The sequence below is a fragment of the Lissotriton helveticus genome, chromosome 10, assembly GCF_964261635.1.
Source record: "Lissotriton helveticus chromosome 10, aLisHel1.1, whole genome shotgun sequence".
NCBI classification, from domain to species: Eukaryota; Metazoa; Chordata; class Amphibia; order Caudata; family Salamandridae; genus Lissotriton; species Lissotriton helveticus.
The window spans coordinates 915,633,451-915,650,413 of NC_136071.1; the positions used below are offsets into that span (position 1 = coordinate 915,633,451).

The following is a 16,963-nucleotide window of genomic DNA, read 5'->3' on the forward strand; positions in this document are numbered from 1 at the left end:
ACAACAATGAACATAATGTCCCCTTTCAATCACAAATGTAATAAATGTGAACAGCACCCATTTTCTGTGAGTCACTGGGTCTCAATTATAAAAGGAGAATAGTATGCATCACCCGTGGTTCAGAAATTGTGCTCCAAAATCTATAATATGTGTCCACCAGCAAGGACTTGGGCAAAGGAGAAGAGAGGGCCTACCCCATCAGGATTTCACAATGGGGAGACTAATTTAGTGTCTCACCAGTCATAGGGCACACTAAGGGGGGCTTCCAAAAGCTCTAGGTCTGTAATGTGGGGTCTTTCATAATAGGGAAACTCTCTGTGGGGGGAAGAGAGTCATGTTGGCATTGACAGTGCTACATGCCAAAGTCGATAAACTCATTTATGGGTTCAGCCTATGCATGAAAACTCTGGGAAAAATGCTCAACCTGTTTCTAGAGCTCGATAAATTTGAAAGTATACTGTGGGTGCTTAGTGGTAATGTGATTAACACCTAGGATCCACCCATATATCAGTGCATTTTGGCACCCAATTTTCCTAGCTCATTTGTGCAGAATCTACACTGAATTACTTTGTTAGACCTGGTATCCATGGCGTGGGTTCCCCCTGTATTTTTGCCTAGGCCTCCTGGGATTATACTGTGTGTTTTGTCTTCATTTTTCCTGGTCTAGATGGTTTGGACACTTTACCACTGCTGTTCAGTGCCAAAGTGCAAGTGCTCCCTCTGTAAATTGTTGTCATGGATTAGTGTTCCCATATTTGGATTATTTGGTTTACTGATAAGTTCCTAGTACAGTGCACAGTGTGTGCCCAGGGCCTGTAAACCAAATGTGGCTAGTGGGCTTGCAGTACAGGTTGTGCCACCCACAACAGCAGCCTTACAAAAGGGTCTCAGGCCTGCCATTGCGGTGCCTGTGTGCAGTCTATTACTGCCATGTTGACCTGGTAAATGCACCCACTTGCCAGGCCCTAACCTTCCCTTTTCTTACATGTGAGTCACCCCTAAGATAGTCCCAAGGTACCCCTGTGGGCAGGGTGCAGTGTATGTGAAAGGTAGAACATGCCCTGATGTGTATGACATGTCCTGATAGTGAAAAACTGCCAATTTCGTTTTTCACTTTTCAAAGACTGTCTGTCCCATAGGATAGAAGGGGGAGTTTACGTATTACATCTTATAACTCTAACTTCCTATGGGAACAAGAAAGGAAAATGGAGTTTAGTATGATGGAACTCAGAATCAGAAGATGCATCTTTTAGTAAGGACAATTTTTACGTTCTAGGTTTCAAAATACCACTTTTAGGTATTTTCTTGTTTAGCCATCAAGTGTACCTCTTCTAGGTCTTCTAGGTTTGTGTATTGACAGTCTGGCTGTGGAGGGACTGATGCTGGGATGTGCATGCTGTTCAGACAGCATCTTGGGGGGGGTGAGTTGTGTCCTGCCTCTCCAGGGTGAATCAGGGCTGGACTGAATAGACCTCACCTGCATTTGCAGTAGGAGGAGGATATTTTTCCACACCTGAATGGGCCTGGTCTGCCTTGGACAATGCTGTCTCCACCTCCTGTCAGGAAGCAGGACAGAACTGGTTTTGGCAGAGCAAAGAGCTTCTCTGCTACCAGGGAACAGAGGAATACGTGCTATAAAAATTGGGGCCCAGACCCCTGAATTCTAGATCACTTTTGGACTTCAAGCGGAACCTTTGCCAAGGAGAAGTGATGGAAGAAGCTAGAGGAGGATTCCTGCCCCTTTTCTGTGTGCTGTTTGGATTTGGCCTGCAGCAGCTGTTTCTGCCAAGGAGAGGAATAGGGTGTGTATCCTTCTTGACACAGTATCGCCATGGGCTTGAGGTAGAGCTTGCCCCCTGGTCAAAAAGTCTCAGGAACAGCAAAGATTTCAGCATCCTTCTGGGCACCATCTCTGGAACTGATGGTTTCAGTCGCCGCGGAAGAAAAGAGCACCAGGCTCTATCACTGAGTCCGTCACTGGTTCCATGTCCTAAAGGCACTGCAGAAGTCACCGCAGCACTTTGCACCACATCTTTGGTCTCACCCCTACGCCACTGATTGACTGTCACCGAGCTGCTGCTTGCCCTGCGTCCTGTGGGCACCGCACTCCACACCTCCTTGCTTCACTCTGCCTGGACATCACCGACCCCAACATCTAACAGCTCCGTCGCAAGCACCATGACCTGCCAGCACCGCATAGCGCACCCCCTCACTCCGCATCGTAAGACTTGGTCTCACTGAAGTCATTGGACGACCATCATCGAAGCGCTGCCTGCCCCGCGCAATGAGGGCACTGCATGCTGCACCGCTTCCACTTCACATCACAACCTCGACCGTCGCCCTGACGACTCATACCAATGGGATCTGTCTAGGAGTCTGTTGCCGCTGTAGCTGGCCCTACCAACGCAGTCAGGTAGAACTGTTAGACTCTGTCATTTTCAGCATCGCAGTAGCCACAGGTCGAGCTACTGACTCAGAAGAACTGTGGTTTTTTTTAATCTATTCTTGCAAATTGAAGGTTATCTTGCAAACTAACTATTTTTATAGCATTGTATGTTGGATTTTTGTCGTTTTTGGTCTTGTTGGTTTAAGATAAAGTTTTGCTAATTTTTCTAAACTGTGTGGTGTCAATTTGTAGTGTTTTCACTATGTTTAATGTATGCATGCACAAATGCTTTACACACTGCCTCTGAGATAAGTGTGTCGCTCATGCCAAGCTACCAAGGGGGAGAGCAGGGATTAATTTAGAAGTGTATCCCCCTTACCCTGACTAGGACGAAGGGTCCCTACTTGGACAAAGGTCCAACCATTGCCAACTAGAGACCTCCATTTCTAACAGACTTCTTATCTGAAGATCATATGGCTATATTATTTGTTTATTCAGGCATTTACTGAGCACCATGAGAATCTTCGCAGAGAAACTTGCTCCACAAAAAACTTGTGTAAACTTTGAACACCATTGTCAATTTCCAAATTAAACCTTTTCTGTGAGTTGTTTCAAACAGAGGTGTACTAGGTCTAAATAAAGTTATGTTTGGTGTTGCCAATTATAAATGTAGTGAACACATGAAGCGGGAGTTGGAGCATCTCTCACAGTATACCATAGACTGCTATTGATCTATGGATATGTTTTCCAAAATATTACCTTCATAACCATGAGAGCACAGATCATCGTTGGTTCCATAGACCTTCCATCGGCTCCAGGTACCAGAGCCCTTGTATATTATGACCTTGGTTTGTTTATTTCCATAGTTAAAGTGCAGGTTTTCGCCTTCTATTCCAAAAAGGGTCTCATTTTTGCACTCCCATTTTTGAAGGTCACTAGTGGCATCACAAGGGAACAAACCCACGAAAGTCATGTCTTTCTTTGCTGGTACTCCCAGGCAGAGCTTTGATTCCATGTTCATGAGCTGTCGCTCTGAGATCCACCGGAACTGTTGGGATTCACTCTTTGGGTTGCATATGGCAGCAGTCATTGAGGTTGTGCTGGTAGTCTGGGCACAGCGCTTGTGTTCTTCATTATAAATAAGAAATGTGCTGGAATCTGCACAAAAAAACAGAAAGTCATGAGTTGGTAAGCTTAAAAGTAATGGTAACAAAGAGTGAAATAGTTGCAGGATTAGAAATTAGATGTAGCAAATCTCCGCTTTTAACATGCAGAGTTTTGCAGACACAAAGTGAATGACAGGATATAAACAAAGCATTGTAAAAATTGGCCCTACATCATGACATTGGGTAAAGAGTTATTTAAAGAAGTTCAAATATCTGAGCACTTTTCATTGCAGATCAATAAATATGTGGTGCCTGAAATTGGATTTCTTTAAGACTCTTTACAACAGCATTATTGCAGAAACAACCAATGAAATGAAGGGAAAGAACATCACAAAAATTCAGCATTCAGGACAGGTGTGATTATGGGTTTGGGTCCTTTCGGAAATCTCCACTGGCCATGATTGACCAGCAAAGCAAGAAGCCATGTGCTATCCTATTTGGTACAAGGTATTGTGAGTCCTTAAATGCATCCACATATTTACATTTGAAAAATGTACATTAAAAAAAATTGTAAACATTTGTTTAGAAATAATAATAACGTCCAAAACATTAAGGAATAGTAACATGCAGAGCAGACGGTTATTTGATTCTGAATAACATTTCATAACATTTGAGTAGATGTTATTGTCTTTTATAAAAGTCTAAATGGGTATAAAAAGTTAATAAGATTTCATGTTGCACAGGATACAATTAAATAGTAGTGTAAAGTACAGAATTCTTGTAATAAAAAGTTATACAAAAGCTGGATATATCATGACATATTCCAGAGTCAATGAGTGCACAAGAAGACCATTAAAGCAGTAAAGTGAATACAGGAGTGGAGAGTGGTGTGAGTGGTGAGGGAATAGGGAGAAAAATATGTTACCTTACATATATAAATATGTATATAAATATACAAATAAACCTAGATAAATATACTTTAAAAGACAAAACTTAACTCCTGCTTTTGTGGATTACTTTACATTGATCCATACACTTAAAGGAGGCTGGAATCTATACTATGTTCCTATTTTTTCCAAAATCTGCATTGGACACTCTCATATATTTGACATTTAAGCCTCACAGATCTTTTGGCATTACCATTACCAGTTCCCTCTGTTGAATCGGACACACAATTTCAAAATCCACTGATAGTCATTGAAAGAAACAATTAATATCAACGTATTGAAAGAGCAGCAGTAGTGAGATCGGATTTCTGGATTCTTCATGAAATAACCGTGATGTGGAATGTAAAGGTGGACGATACATGGTAAAATCAAGAGCAAAAAAAGCATAACATAATATTTCTTAGTTTCAAAGACACAGATTAGACTAGCAGTCCGCATTAATCATTGAATACATCTTGTTGGAACGTCCTAAATTTATGGGTACAAATTGTTCCCTGAATACACGAGAAAATCTCTACCAACGTCTTCGGGGGTATTTTTGATTGTAATGTAAAATGTAAAATGTAAAAAGGTGCTTATATAGCGCTACATTCACCGGGTAGGTTTCTTGGCGCAGGGCTCTAACTGTAAGGAATGGTTAGTTAGAATATGCTTGTGAAAAGAGCCAGGTTTTCAACTGCTTCCTGAAATGAAGGTGATTTTTTTGTTGTCCGTATTGGTAAGGGGATTTTGTTCCACTCTTGAGGGGCAAGTGTGGAAAATCGCAACCCTCCGTGTTTGACCCGCTTGAACTTAGGGATGGTCAATAGATGTTGACTATTAGAACGAAGAGTGCAGGACGGGGTATAATTCCTGATCTTATTAGAGATAAACCTGGGACCTTCTCCAAGTATCGCCTTGTGAACGATGCAGGCCAGCTTAAAGACACTGCGTTGGCGCACCGGAAACCAATGCAGTTGTCTCAGCATTGGTTTCACAAGCTAATTGTTCTTTGCATCTTCCCTTTGTTATGATAGTAACAACATTTACGACACAAAGCAGAGGAGAACAATAATTGATCCCAAGCAATGAAAGGTTGGTGAAGATTGAGTGCTTTTTGGTTATAGAAGAGTCATAAGGTGAATTACCTTATATTGGACAGTATCTAAAAACTGGTAAGAAACACAAAAGCTTTTAGAGTGCGAAACATGTGCAAATCTGACCGTTTCTATCAAAGAGAACATCTTGGGAAAGTATCTCGATTTCTGGAAAATATGACTTTTAAATTCTCAGTAGCTCTTCATTTGTTCATTTTTAAGTATTTTGCTTGACCAATATACGAGTTTAAAGTGTATTTTTTAACAGCTTTAGATAACTTTTACAAACATGTAATACAAAACAAATACAAATATTGTACTCCACCCATAAAAGAAATACATGATTTACAGATAAGGCATTCCTGTTGGATAGTACATTTGATGTAAATCCAGAGTGAGGTGATATCGACTCAGTTCTTTCCTAGACCAACAGCTACTCTTGATAGAACAGAGCTAAGCTGGAAGTAGGTTCAATGCCATGGTCCTGGCCATGGCCAGTCGCTATCCACCAAGCTCGGTGTGGCATCACTGGAGCTAAAGCTTCACGGTCTTCTGCTATTCACAACTTCTCTGTGGTTGACAAATGTAAAACATCTGGACAAACATGTTGGAGTTAATCCATGTAGCATTTTCCAAACAATGTATAGAATTATAGATCATGCTTCTCCAGCGTTTTCTATAGTAAGAGCTAGTTATATTCAATGAAAACCTTCCCAAGGCACTAAATAAGATTACATTAGTGGTCACCATATGCAAGATTAGTAGCAACCATCTCAGTTTATCAAACACAGTTGCTAGCAGTATTATACAAAAGGCTTTGTCAATGTGGAATGCCGGTATGTGGGTAAAACATACCAAGCATAGCTGCAATTTCCCTTTCCCCAAAAGAATAATAATAGGAACAATTCTCCCCAATGCCACATGACGTATCACTTAACTATCAACTTCAACTATATTTTAAAAATTCATCTATATTTAATCAAACATTAGCTCCTGAGGTATGCAAATACATTAATTTTCTTCTTGAATACACTTTAGTTAAATCAACCAAGGAAAAGCTTCCAATTTAGAATGCTGGGCTGTCATGTCCTTTAGAATAGCCCTGTCATGTATACTCCATTTTATATACATTATCCTATTCACACAACTATAACAATTCTAAACAGGTGACCTTTTACATAATAGCTTGCTCCTGTCTTTTCGACACCAGGCTCTTAGTCCTCTATCAGAATCCCTGTACCTGATATACATAAACATGTCCCCAGGCTTGGCAGATGTATTCTTTATAAGGGTCACCACTTATTTTCATCCTTGGCCAACAGCCAGCTGTGCATGATCATTGTTTTCAAAACATTTATGATTGGTACTGTAAGCTAGCTGGTCTAATGGCTGACATATCCTGTGTGGATGTCCAGAAGTGGTAGAGACACCAAGCCTTCAGTTCAGGTCATACAAAGCAGATCCGGTGACTAAATTGTTCCACACATACATTGTAGTTGAACCACCAGATTAATACATTCAATATGAAGACATTGAAGTCCTGTTAACTTTCCAGCAGCATATGAGCTGGTTTAAAGGCGCCTTCTCACACACAAAATTTGTCCTGAGACTCGGTCCGCTCAGGATAGAAGGAGCAGCCTGGTCGGTCCACATCCTGAGATAGATAGACTACCAGTGGATGAAGTCTGACTATGTACAAAGATATAGTCAGGCTATACAGACACATTGTCCAGTTTGTCATGGGAACATTGACAGTCCAACTTAAGAGAAATGCTCCAGCTGGTTCACATCAGACCACATCTATAATTATCTCAAATTAATGAGAGGGGCCCCTTTCACACCAAAGGAGTAGGGCACCAAATAGACCTCAGTCAAAAAAATGATTCCCTTTGGGTAACTTAAAACACCATAGCACAAACGCTCAGACAAATGCAAAGGGTTAAAATCTACTCCAAATCCACAGAGACAGTACCCTATAAAAATGATGCAAACAGACAGATCAAATAAATCATAGACCAACTCAAATACCAAGGAGTAATTGAGATTTGCACCTTCCCAATGAATAATCCTTTGTTTACAGCAATGAAACCTGACAATACATATTGTCTAGTTTTAGATTATCAACATTTAAACACATGCACACACACATTTGCAGTTCAGAAAACACATAGTGACACATTAATGAATAATATTGTGCAGAAGAAATACAAAACAACATTAGATATCTTGAATGGATTCTTCTGCCAAAACATTGCTCCAGAAAGCAGATATTTAACGGGAAACATCCTTTACAACAAAACTTTTACAACGCAGTGCTTTTACAACGCAGGTTTTACAACGAAAACCATAACAACGCATTGCGCTGGGGGGCGCTCTAGGATAGGGAATAGATTTAATTTACTATCCAACACCTTCCCTAGTGTCCACGGGGACTGGAGTTGGAATAGTAAATTAAACTATTCACTATCCAGCACCCCAAAGAGCTATGCGTTGTTAAGGTTTGCGTTGTAATACTTGCGTTGTAACAGCATGCATGGTAAAAGCATGCATTGTAACGTCATACATCCGATATTTAACAGCTTTTTCTGCACTCGCCAAACTTTTGTCGTTTACCTCATGGGTATAAGAACAGCCTGGCAAGACAAGACAAGGTGTCAGAAATATTACAAACTTGCGATGAAGAGGCAGTGTCCTATGTAGATGGCATCTTCCTAACGGATGACAAATTGCATGAACACTTGAGCAGGGTCAACAACATCATTTTGGGTTTTGCCAACCTGGGCTACAAATTTAACTTTGAGAAATCTAAAATTGCCCATCTCAGAGTCCTGTTTTTAAGAAATGAGTTATCGAGTAAAGGCAAGAGCCTTGCAGGCAACTTTTCAGAAAAATGTGCAGTGCTCCAACCTAAAACAAATCTATACATTTTACAAACCATTGTAGGATTTTTAAAATGTGGCAGAACATTCATTCTAGATTACGCAGAACAAGTAAAACCCTTCTACGACTTAATGAGACCTGATTTCACACCACATCAATGGACACAGCAATACACAGATACTCTCCGTTCAGTTCAGGCTGACATGATAGCATCTAAACACTTGCACACACGTGTACATTCTACAAAATTGGTGATCCAAATCTTCCCCGGGTTATAAGGATATACATACATCACTTTCAATGAAGGTGAGGCAGTTCCAATTGCATACAAATCAAAATTTGTACACAAATGCTGAAATGCGATTTGCAGCAACAGAAAAAATAATGACAGTGGTACAGACTGCTGTAGTGAGAGAAAGAGCACTATCACAAGGTAAATGCATAATTGTTGTAACCCCAGTACCAACTTTAGAAGCTGTTACCAAAGCGAGCATTTCAAATGCAAAAGCACTGCATCCATGATGGATACAATGGGTTAATTCTCTCACTGCAACAGATGTAGATTACAGATACAATTCTACATTGAAAACACAAGCGTTCCTGTAGTACGAACAAGAATACCCTCTTCCGAATGAAATCTTGCCTCTAGAAAAATATGAATACATCATATATACTGATGGTTCTGCTCAGCCTGCCATAGGAAGTAAACAGCAATATAGCACTGCATCTGCTATAATTAAGGGACGTATGCGGAACGTCAACCTCCATCCCAGCAATACGACTAAGCAATCTTTAGGAGATTGTACAGAGCAGTTGGCAGAGCTGAAAGTCCTGGTTTTGGCAAAACAGTACTCGGATCAAGTATTCCCCACACTGATAGTGTGCGATTAGTTTTACTGTGTGCAGTCTTACAATGAATGCCTTCATTACTGGGGCCAGAATGGGTTTAGAGATTCCAAGGGTTGCATAATTAAACATAAATTGTTATGGGAACAAGTGGCAAAGCTAAAAGCCAAGTTCAAAAGGCCATCAAGGGGAATCCCAGAGGGAGTGGTTGTTGCCAAAGATAAGGACTTCGGTTTAGTCTGTGTTGAGCTTGAGGCAGTTGTTTTTCATCCAAGCAGTGACATTACTCAAATAGTTGGCAAAGTTTGCTTTAGTGGTGCTGATTAATTCAGTAAGGGAGAGGATGACTTGTGTGTTGTCGGCATAGGATACTATGTTGATGTCGTAGTCTCTGATGATGTCCCCAAGAGGTGTCATGCAGACGCTGAAGAATGTTGGGCTGAGCACGATCCTTGAGGGACTCTGCAGATTAGTTCTTGGGTTCTGAGTTGTAGGGGGAAGTCCAACTCATTGGGTTCTGTCCATGAGGTAAGAGTATATCCACTTAAGAGTCAGTCTGCAGATACCCAAGTGCTGACGTTTTTGATGGGCTACTTGTGGGTGACTATTGAAAGCTGCGGAGAGGTAGAGGAGGAGGAGTGCAGCCATTTCTCCTTGCTCTAGGATGCTTCTTATGTCATCATTGGCCACAATGAGGGCTGTTTCTGTGCAGTGGTTGGTGTGATAGCCTGATTGGATGCTGTCTAGGAGTTGATAGAGGTTTAGATGGTCTGTGAGTTGGGAATTGCTGGCTTTCTCCGTGATTTTAACTGGAAAAGGCAGAAGCGAGTTGGGACTGTAGTTGCTGTGTGGGAGATCCCTGTTAGTGTCCTCAATAAAGTGTTGATTTCTGCATTTTTCAAGCACAACAAGAAGGTGGTGGTGGTTATGGAGGTGTTGAAGGCAGTGGTGAGAGTGGGGGAGATGATGTTTCTTCCAATGTTGTATATGAAGTGGAGGCATGAGACTGTGAGGGTTCCAGAGTGGACAGTATTCATCAGGGAGGAGGTGTATTTTGTTTGAGAGGGGCTTCCAGTTCCTTAGCTGCTATTTGGCAATTAAGGAGGTGTCCGGCTGGTCAGGGGAGTTTATATCAGTATGCTGTGGGGACGATGTTATTGTTGACTGAGGCAGGATTGGAGAACTCCTTGACAATGGAGAAGAGTTCTTTGCCGTTGTTGGAGCTGGCTTTGAGTCTGAGAGTTAGGGCCTTTTCCTTTGCATCTCATAGTTGTTGGTGGTGGAGTTTGAGGGTGGCTTTGTATGTGGATCTTGCCGAGTTATTTTGGTTGAGTCCCCATTTTCTCTCAAGTTGTTTTCAGAGGAGCTTTGATTCCCTGAGGTCCTTCATGTACCAGCTATGTTGCTTGCTATTTCTGTAGGTCTTTTTTCTGCTGGGTTTTCCCGCTCTGGCTTTTTTGCTCACCACTTTTCTCACAAACAGAAGCCCCACCCACCGCAGGACATATTTAATGTAGACTGTAGCACAACCGCATCATGCAAGCCTGTCTGCCTGTCAGAGGAGCTTTGATTCCCTGAGGTCCTTCATGTACCAGCTATGTTGTTTGCTATTTCTGTAGGTCTTTTTTCTGGTGGGAGCAGTGCGGTTGGCGTAGTTGGTGAACTATTTATTGAAGAGCTTGGTGATGACATCAAAGTTCCCAGCGTGGTTGGGTGGGCGTTCCTGTAGGGCCTTGGTCCACTTTATTTGAATATTTTACCCCAGTGTCCGAGTAGACACCTGGACACCCAGCTTGCCATTTGCCAGTGGCCTCTAGATTGATCCAGTTTTGACCATATGACACTGCTGCTATCCGGGTTTTCATGCCTGGGCTTTCCCACTCACTGTTTTTCCTGCCAACAGAAGCCCCACCTACCCCAGGACATACTTCATGCAGGTTGCAATACAACCACATTAGCAGGTAGCTGGACATATCATCTAGCTTGCCACTTACCAGTGGCCTCCATTTTCTGCTTGTTTCAGCCTCATACAGTTGTTGCCTTTTGACCAAGAGACACCACCGCTGCCTGGGTTTTCCCGCTCTGGCTTTTTTGCTCACCACTTTTCTCACAAACAGATGCCGCACCCACCGCAGGACCTATTTAATGTTGACTGTAGCACAACCGCACCATGCAAGCCTGTCTGCATCTGTCCGTGCCTGGATCACACCCAGCACCTGGAATCCTAGCTCCACGGCCATCAAATGCAACCCACAACCAAAGCTGCAGCTGTCACCAGAGACAACGAATGGTACTATTACTCAGTTAAAAGTTGAATACAAAACACATTAAAAATCCCACTCCAGTTTATATAAATAGAGACTATTTTATTGAACAAAATTACACAAAACTTACAAAACAGGGCAACTGGAGACATGATGTTTTAAAGTTTTAAATACAAATAGTAGCAACAAAGCACAAAGAACCAAACACAGTCCACTGATCACACAAGACTGGGACAAAGGTCATATTTAAGGCTGACTGCTATGGAATGTGGATCCGGTACAAAACACAGGTGGGTAAAGCTCAAATAGTTACATTCTGACTTAAACATTTTCTAAGAAGGTAGGGTCCTCAGTGGGCAAGGCAGCAGACTGGATCAGAAGACAGGGTCATTGATGATGGGTTGCCAAAGGACGAGGTCTCATTGAAGCGGTCAAGGAAGGTGAGAAAAGCTCCAATTGAGAAAAGTCTGCAGTTTGCGCATATAAAGCAGTCAATCAGATGCTAATTAGCATCGGGTCCAGTGAAGATTTCTACCTGCAGGTTCAGTCTTCAGTCAGTCTCTTTTCTGAAAGTTGGATACCTTTATTGTGGTAAGTTGCCGGCTGTAGTGGGTGAGGGTAGGATGTCATTGGATGCACATCAGATTTGCTGCTGCAGCGAATAACGTAACAGGACCTGTGGCAAAATCAGGCCCTCCACTGATGCACCCTCTGCAGATTGGCTTGGCAGGTTGGTTCTGGTCCCATAGAGTTCTACAGGTAAAATGCCTTTAAAAGGTTTCTAAGCCCTAATTTTAGGGTTAGTCAGGAGGAGTACCCTCTAACACCAGCCAAGTGTTCCAGGACCGCAGAACATCACTAAGGTCAGGAACAGAAACCATTAGCAGGGCCCAAGGCATGTCCAGTTGAAACTGGTCAACTGGCCTCTTTCAAGAAAGTTATCTTGTTGCATTTTTTGTGACCCTCTATCTTATCTGGAGGTCAGCCAACTGACCCTTGGAGTCTACTTCCCAGCCCTGGATACAATTGGGAGCAGATCCAGTCCTTAAGGTTCTCCTCAAAGGTCAAACCAGAAGCTGCTGTCTTTCTTCTGTCTTCTGAGGTGGATGTCCAGGAGTGTCACATTTATGCCTGGATTTAGCCTGTGGGTAACAGTGACTCCTGGCCCCTCCCTATCCAATAGAGAAAACGTTCCAAGGGATAGCCCTACCCACTTTTGTAGCAGTTCCTACGTGCACGACTGCAAACAATCCCACAGTGCCCCTCTCTACCTAAACCATGATGACAGAACCTTACCGACCCTAGAAGAGCTGTGCTCATCAAAGAGGAATGAGCAAACTCTTACCTGTGGTCACTCAAAAACAGTTCCAGAGGCACCTCCTCTCAAACTTGGATTGGTGGTTAGCTATCTAGAAGGACAATAGAGGGGGCAGGCCGAGGTGTGAGCTACATCTGCCTATTACAGAGTAGGCCCCTCTGATGATATTAAAGTGCCTTAACACTGTCCAGATGGTCATCCTGTCTGAGAAACAGGACACGTCCAGACACCCAAAACCTTTATTTATGTGCTGGCAGCCCATTCACACCTTGTAAATGAGCTATTCAGCTCCTGGTGACAGTTGGAAGCTCATGTTGATAGGCTTCTAGAGGCTTTAGGCAGGTAAAAGGTAACTTTTAAAAAGTACCTTTTGCAAAATACTTATTACGAATCTTGCTTCACCAATTATCTGGATTTGTAATAAATATTTTAAAAAGTCCATGAATGGACTTATTAACTGGTTCCTAGGCAGAGGTAACATTATTTAATTTAAATATTAACTCTCAATGCTTTCCTATGAAACAGGTAACCCTGCTACAGTAAAGATAGCTTTTTAAGCCTTTTCACTGTAAGGACATGTTTAACAATAAACTTCAATTGTCCTACTTTTAAATTCCAAGCACTCTTGCTTATGGGCAATTAAGTTTACCTTAGAGGTGACTTATTAATATTTAAAAGGAGGGTTTAGGCCTCTGAAAAGGGGTTGTGTTGATAGGTCAAGTTGGTAGTTTAAACCTGCACAGGCAGGTTACCTGTGAAAGGCCTGCAGTCGTGTTTTGCATTCTCACTTTAGTGGTGGCACAATATTTGCTGCAGTCCAGTAGTGACATTTACCTTACGCCCTGTATACATATTGTACCATATACTAGGGACTTATAAGTAAGGTGAATTTGTCCATTAGAAGTATAGCCAATTTCCTCATGTTTCAGGGGCCAGAACAAATGCACTTGGTTAGTAGAGTCCCAGTGCACATAGTTAAAAAACAAGAGCACTAGTCAATAATTGGGGGTGATCATGTAAAAAGAGGCCTTGTCAAACACCTTTGAAGGGACAATTTGAGATGTGACTTATTAGTACAAAGGTAGGAGGGCTAAATTCCTTTCAAGTTGCAAACAAGTTGGTGTACAAATTGCACATCTTGAGATTGAGAATGGGATTAGTACATCAAGTTCAAATTCAGCTAAAGTGATTTGATTTCTAAACAAATGGTTAAAAATGTTGTCTTTTAAAAAAATAGGCTTGCATTAATTTGTGTCGTTATTTGGCAGGGACTATTTTTCAACCAGTTGTGTATATTTACTAATGGGAGCACTTGCTTGGCACAATTTAATTCTGAGCCGTGCTCACAATCCTTTTTGAGGAATAGTAAATAGATGCTATGTTTTGGGTTGGGTTGCGCCATGATAGCAACCACTCAAATCTTTAGTAAATATATCTTGAAGCGCGCAAAAGCAAATTAAATGCTTTTGATGACCACATTCCCTTTACTCAGAAGAAGCTGTGGAGTCTTTAAACTAAGTAAAAGGTTCATATTTATTTCTAGAAAAGATAAACAGAGAATAAAAAATCAGTGACAGAGAAGCATACTAAAAATGTATTCACCCACAAACAGTATGTAGATAAGCAGCAGTGTAGACTGCCCTCAAAATACAAGCCCGATGAACAAAACTTTACTACAGAGAGTCTTTAAAAAGGTGCCTTAGCCTGCCGTGTGCAGGAAAGGGATATTAGCAGTGTAATCAATTAAACTGCACTAGACAGGACTTTTCATAAAAAATCAATGATTGTTAGAAACGGAGGTCTCTAGGTGGCAGGTTGTTACCCTGTCCAAGTAGGGACCCTTCTTCCTACTCAGGATAAGGGGGATACACTTCTAAAATAACCCTAGTTTACCCCCTTGGTAGCTTTGCACGAGCAGTCAGGCTTATCTCAGAGGCAGTGTATAAAGCATTTGCAACTAACCAGCTGTAATAGAGTGACATCACTAGTAAAGGACACCACACCAGTTTTAGAAAATTAGCCAATATTTTATCTGTACAAACAAGACCAAAACCAATTTAAAAAATCCTCCACACAGTTCTTATAAATATCTCTAAGCAAAAATAGACTTAAAATACAGTTCCTTGAAGTCAATAGCTGCGTCCGGGCTAGCACGGCTTTGTGTACAACAAATCCAAACAGCTCTTGCTGACCAAAGCGTCGGTGGCCAGCTAACGTGTTGATAAGACTTGCAAACAGTACCTTTAGAAATGCAGGGTGTCGGTGGCCTTGTGATGAGCCTCGAAGAGCTGGCGTCAGCAGGGTTTGGTTCCGGAGGTTGGTGCAGGAGACATTGGGCCCTTGAAGTCACAAGCTTTGCAGATCGAACTCCATCTGGTTAAAGTCAGTAGCGATGGCGTCGGCAGGCATCGAGATGCGGTGCGAAGTGCAGCTGTGCTTCATGCTGTGCCCTCAGGTTACAGTGCAGGCAGCGGCTCGGTGATGGTCGTCCAGTGGTGTTAGTGAGACCAGGGCTGCAGTGCGAAGTGGTGCGGTGCTCGTTGCAGTGCCAGCAGGTCAAGGTGCAGGCAGCGGCATAGATGTTGACGTGGATCGGCCTCGTCGTGGATACGGTGTGAAGTGCTGTGCCCACAGGTCACGGTGCAAACAGCGGCTCGGTGGTGGCATCGGGCAACGTCGTCGGTAAGACCAGGGTTGTGGTGCGAAGTGCGTCGGTGCCCTCTGCGTCGCCTTCAGGACATGGAGATGGCAGCAGCATCGTTGATGGCATTGTGTTGCTTTTTCTCCTGTTGCAGCACAAAACACACAGTTCCCAGTGCTGGTAGCAGATGAACTTGAAGTCTTTACTGTTCCTGAGACTTCTTGAAGCTCTACCTCAAGCCCTTGGAGAAACTCAAAGAAATTGCAGAAAGTTCAATCAAGTCCTTTCTCTACTCAAGACAGAAGTAGCCACTGCAGGCCAACACAGCAAAGCACACAGCAAAGTGGTAGGTAGGTTCATCTTCTTCGTAGGTTCCTTGAGCCAAACGATATTTTAAGTCCTGGAGTCAGGGCCCCAATAATTATACCACATTTTCTTGTTGTTCTCTTTGTTGCAAGGGTCTCTGAGCTCAGTCCAAACCAGTTCTGCCCTCTATGACCCAGCTTTACTTCAGGACATGGAGACAGCAGTGAGCAGAGGAGGCCCTGCCTATTCAGGTGCTAGTGAAAACTCCTTCTACCACTCTAAATGAAGACCAGGTCTATTGAGCCAAACTATGAATTTCCCAGGAAAGGCAGGAAACACCTCAACCCCCCTTGTGACTGTCTACAGTAAATGCACATCCTCAGCCCCTGTCACTCCAAAACCAGACGATCAATACACAAACCAGCAGAGGCACACAGAATTGTTAAACAAGAAAATGCCTACTTCCTAAAAGTAGCATTTCCAAACACACAATTTAATAACCATCTTCCTAAAAAGAGGTGTTATTAAATTCTGAGTTTAGAGGCTAACTCCATTTCTCTATCTTTTCCCAATGGAAAGTTATACTTGTTACAAAGTAACTCCCATGTTAGCATATGGAACAGATAGCCTTGCAATAGTGAAAAATTAAATTGGTAGTATTTCACTATCTGGACATGTCACACACACCAAGACATGTTGTACCTTTCACATACACTGCACCCTGCCCAGTGGTTTACCTTCGACCTACCTGAAGGGTACCTTACATGTAAGAAAGGAGAAGGTTAGGACCTGGCAAGTGGGGGTTTTTGCCAGGTAGACCTGGCAGTAACAACTGTGTGTAGGCAGGTCTGAGACACATTTGAAAGGCAGCTTGTGTGGGGGGCACAATCAGTGCTGCAGGTCCACTAGCAGCCTTTGATTTCCAGGCCCTGGGCACACACAGTGCTCTATACTAGGGTCTTAGTCGTAAATCAAATACGCCAAACAGGGAAACACCAATCCATGATCACAATTTACAGTAGGAGCACTTACACTTTAACACCGAACAGCAGTGAGAAGTGTGCAGAGGCACTAAACCAGCAAAACAAAGTCTAATGTTCCAATAAAAACAGCAGGCCAAAAAATCTCATTGATCATTACTTTGCCTGTAAAAGTTGTAATATTACTGTCCCAGCAGAAGAGGGCTCCACTAG

At 42.4% G+C, this 16,963-nt stretch overlaps 1 protein-coding gene across 1 annotated transcript in view; it reads right to left on the reverse strand.

Annotated features, from left to right (window-relative positions):
- LOC144784639 (macrophage mannose receptor 1-like) overlaps window positions 1–16,963 on the reverse strand; it is a 949,320-nt gene that overhangs the window by 872,818 nt on the left and 59,539 nt on the right. The window contains exon 2 of the mRNA XM_078663568.1: window positions 3,146–3,544. Coding sequence (XP_078519694.1) covers window positions 3,146–3,544 — 399 coding nt within the window. The remainder of the gene's footprint in view (window positions 1–3,145; window positions 3,545–16,963) is intronic.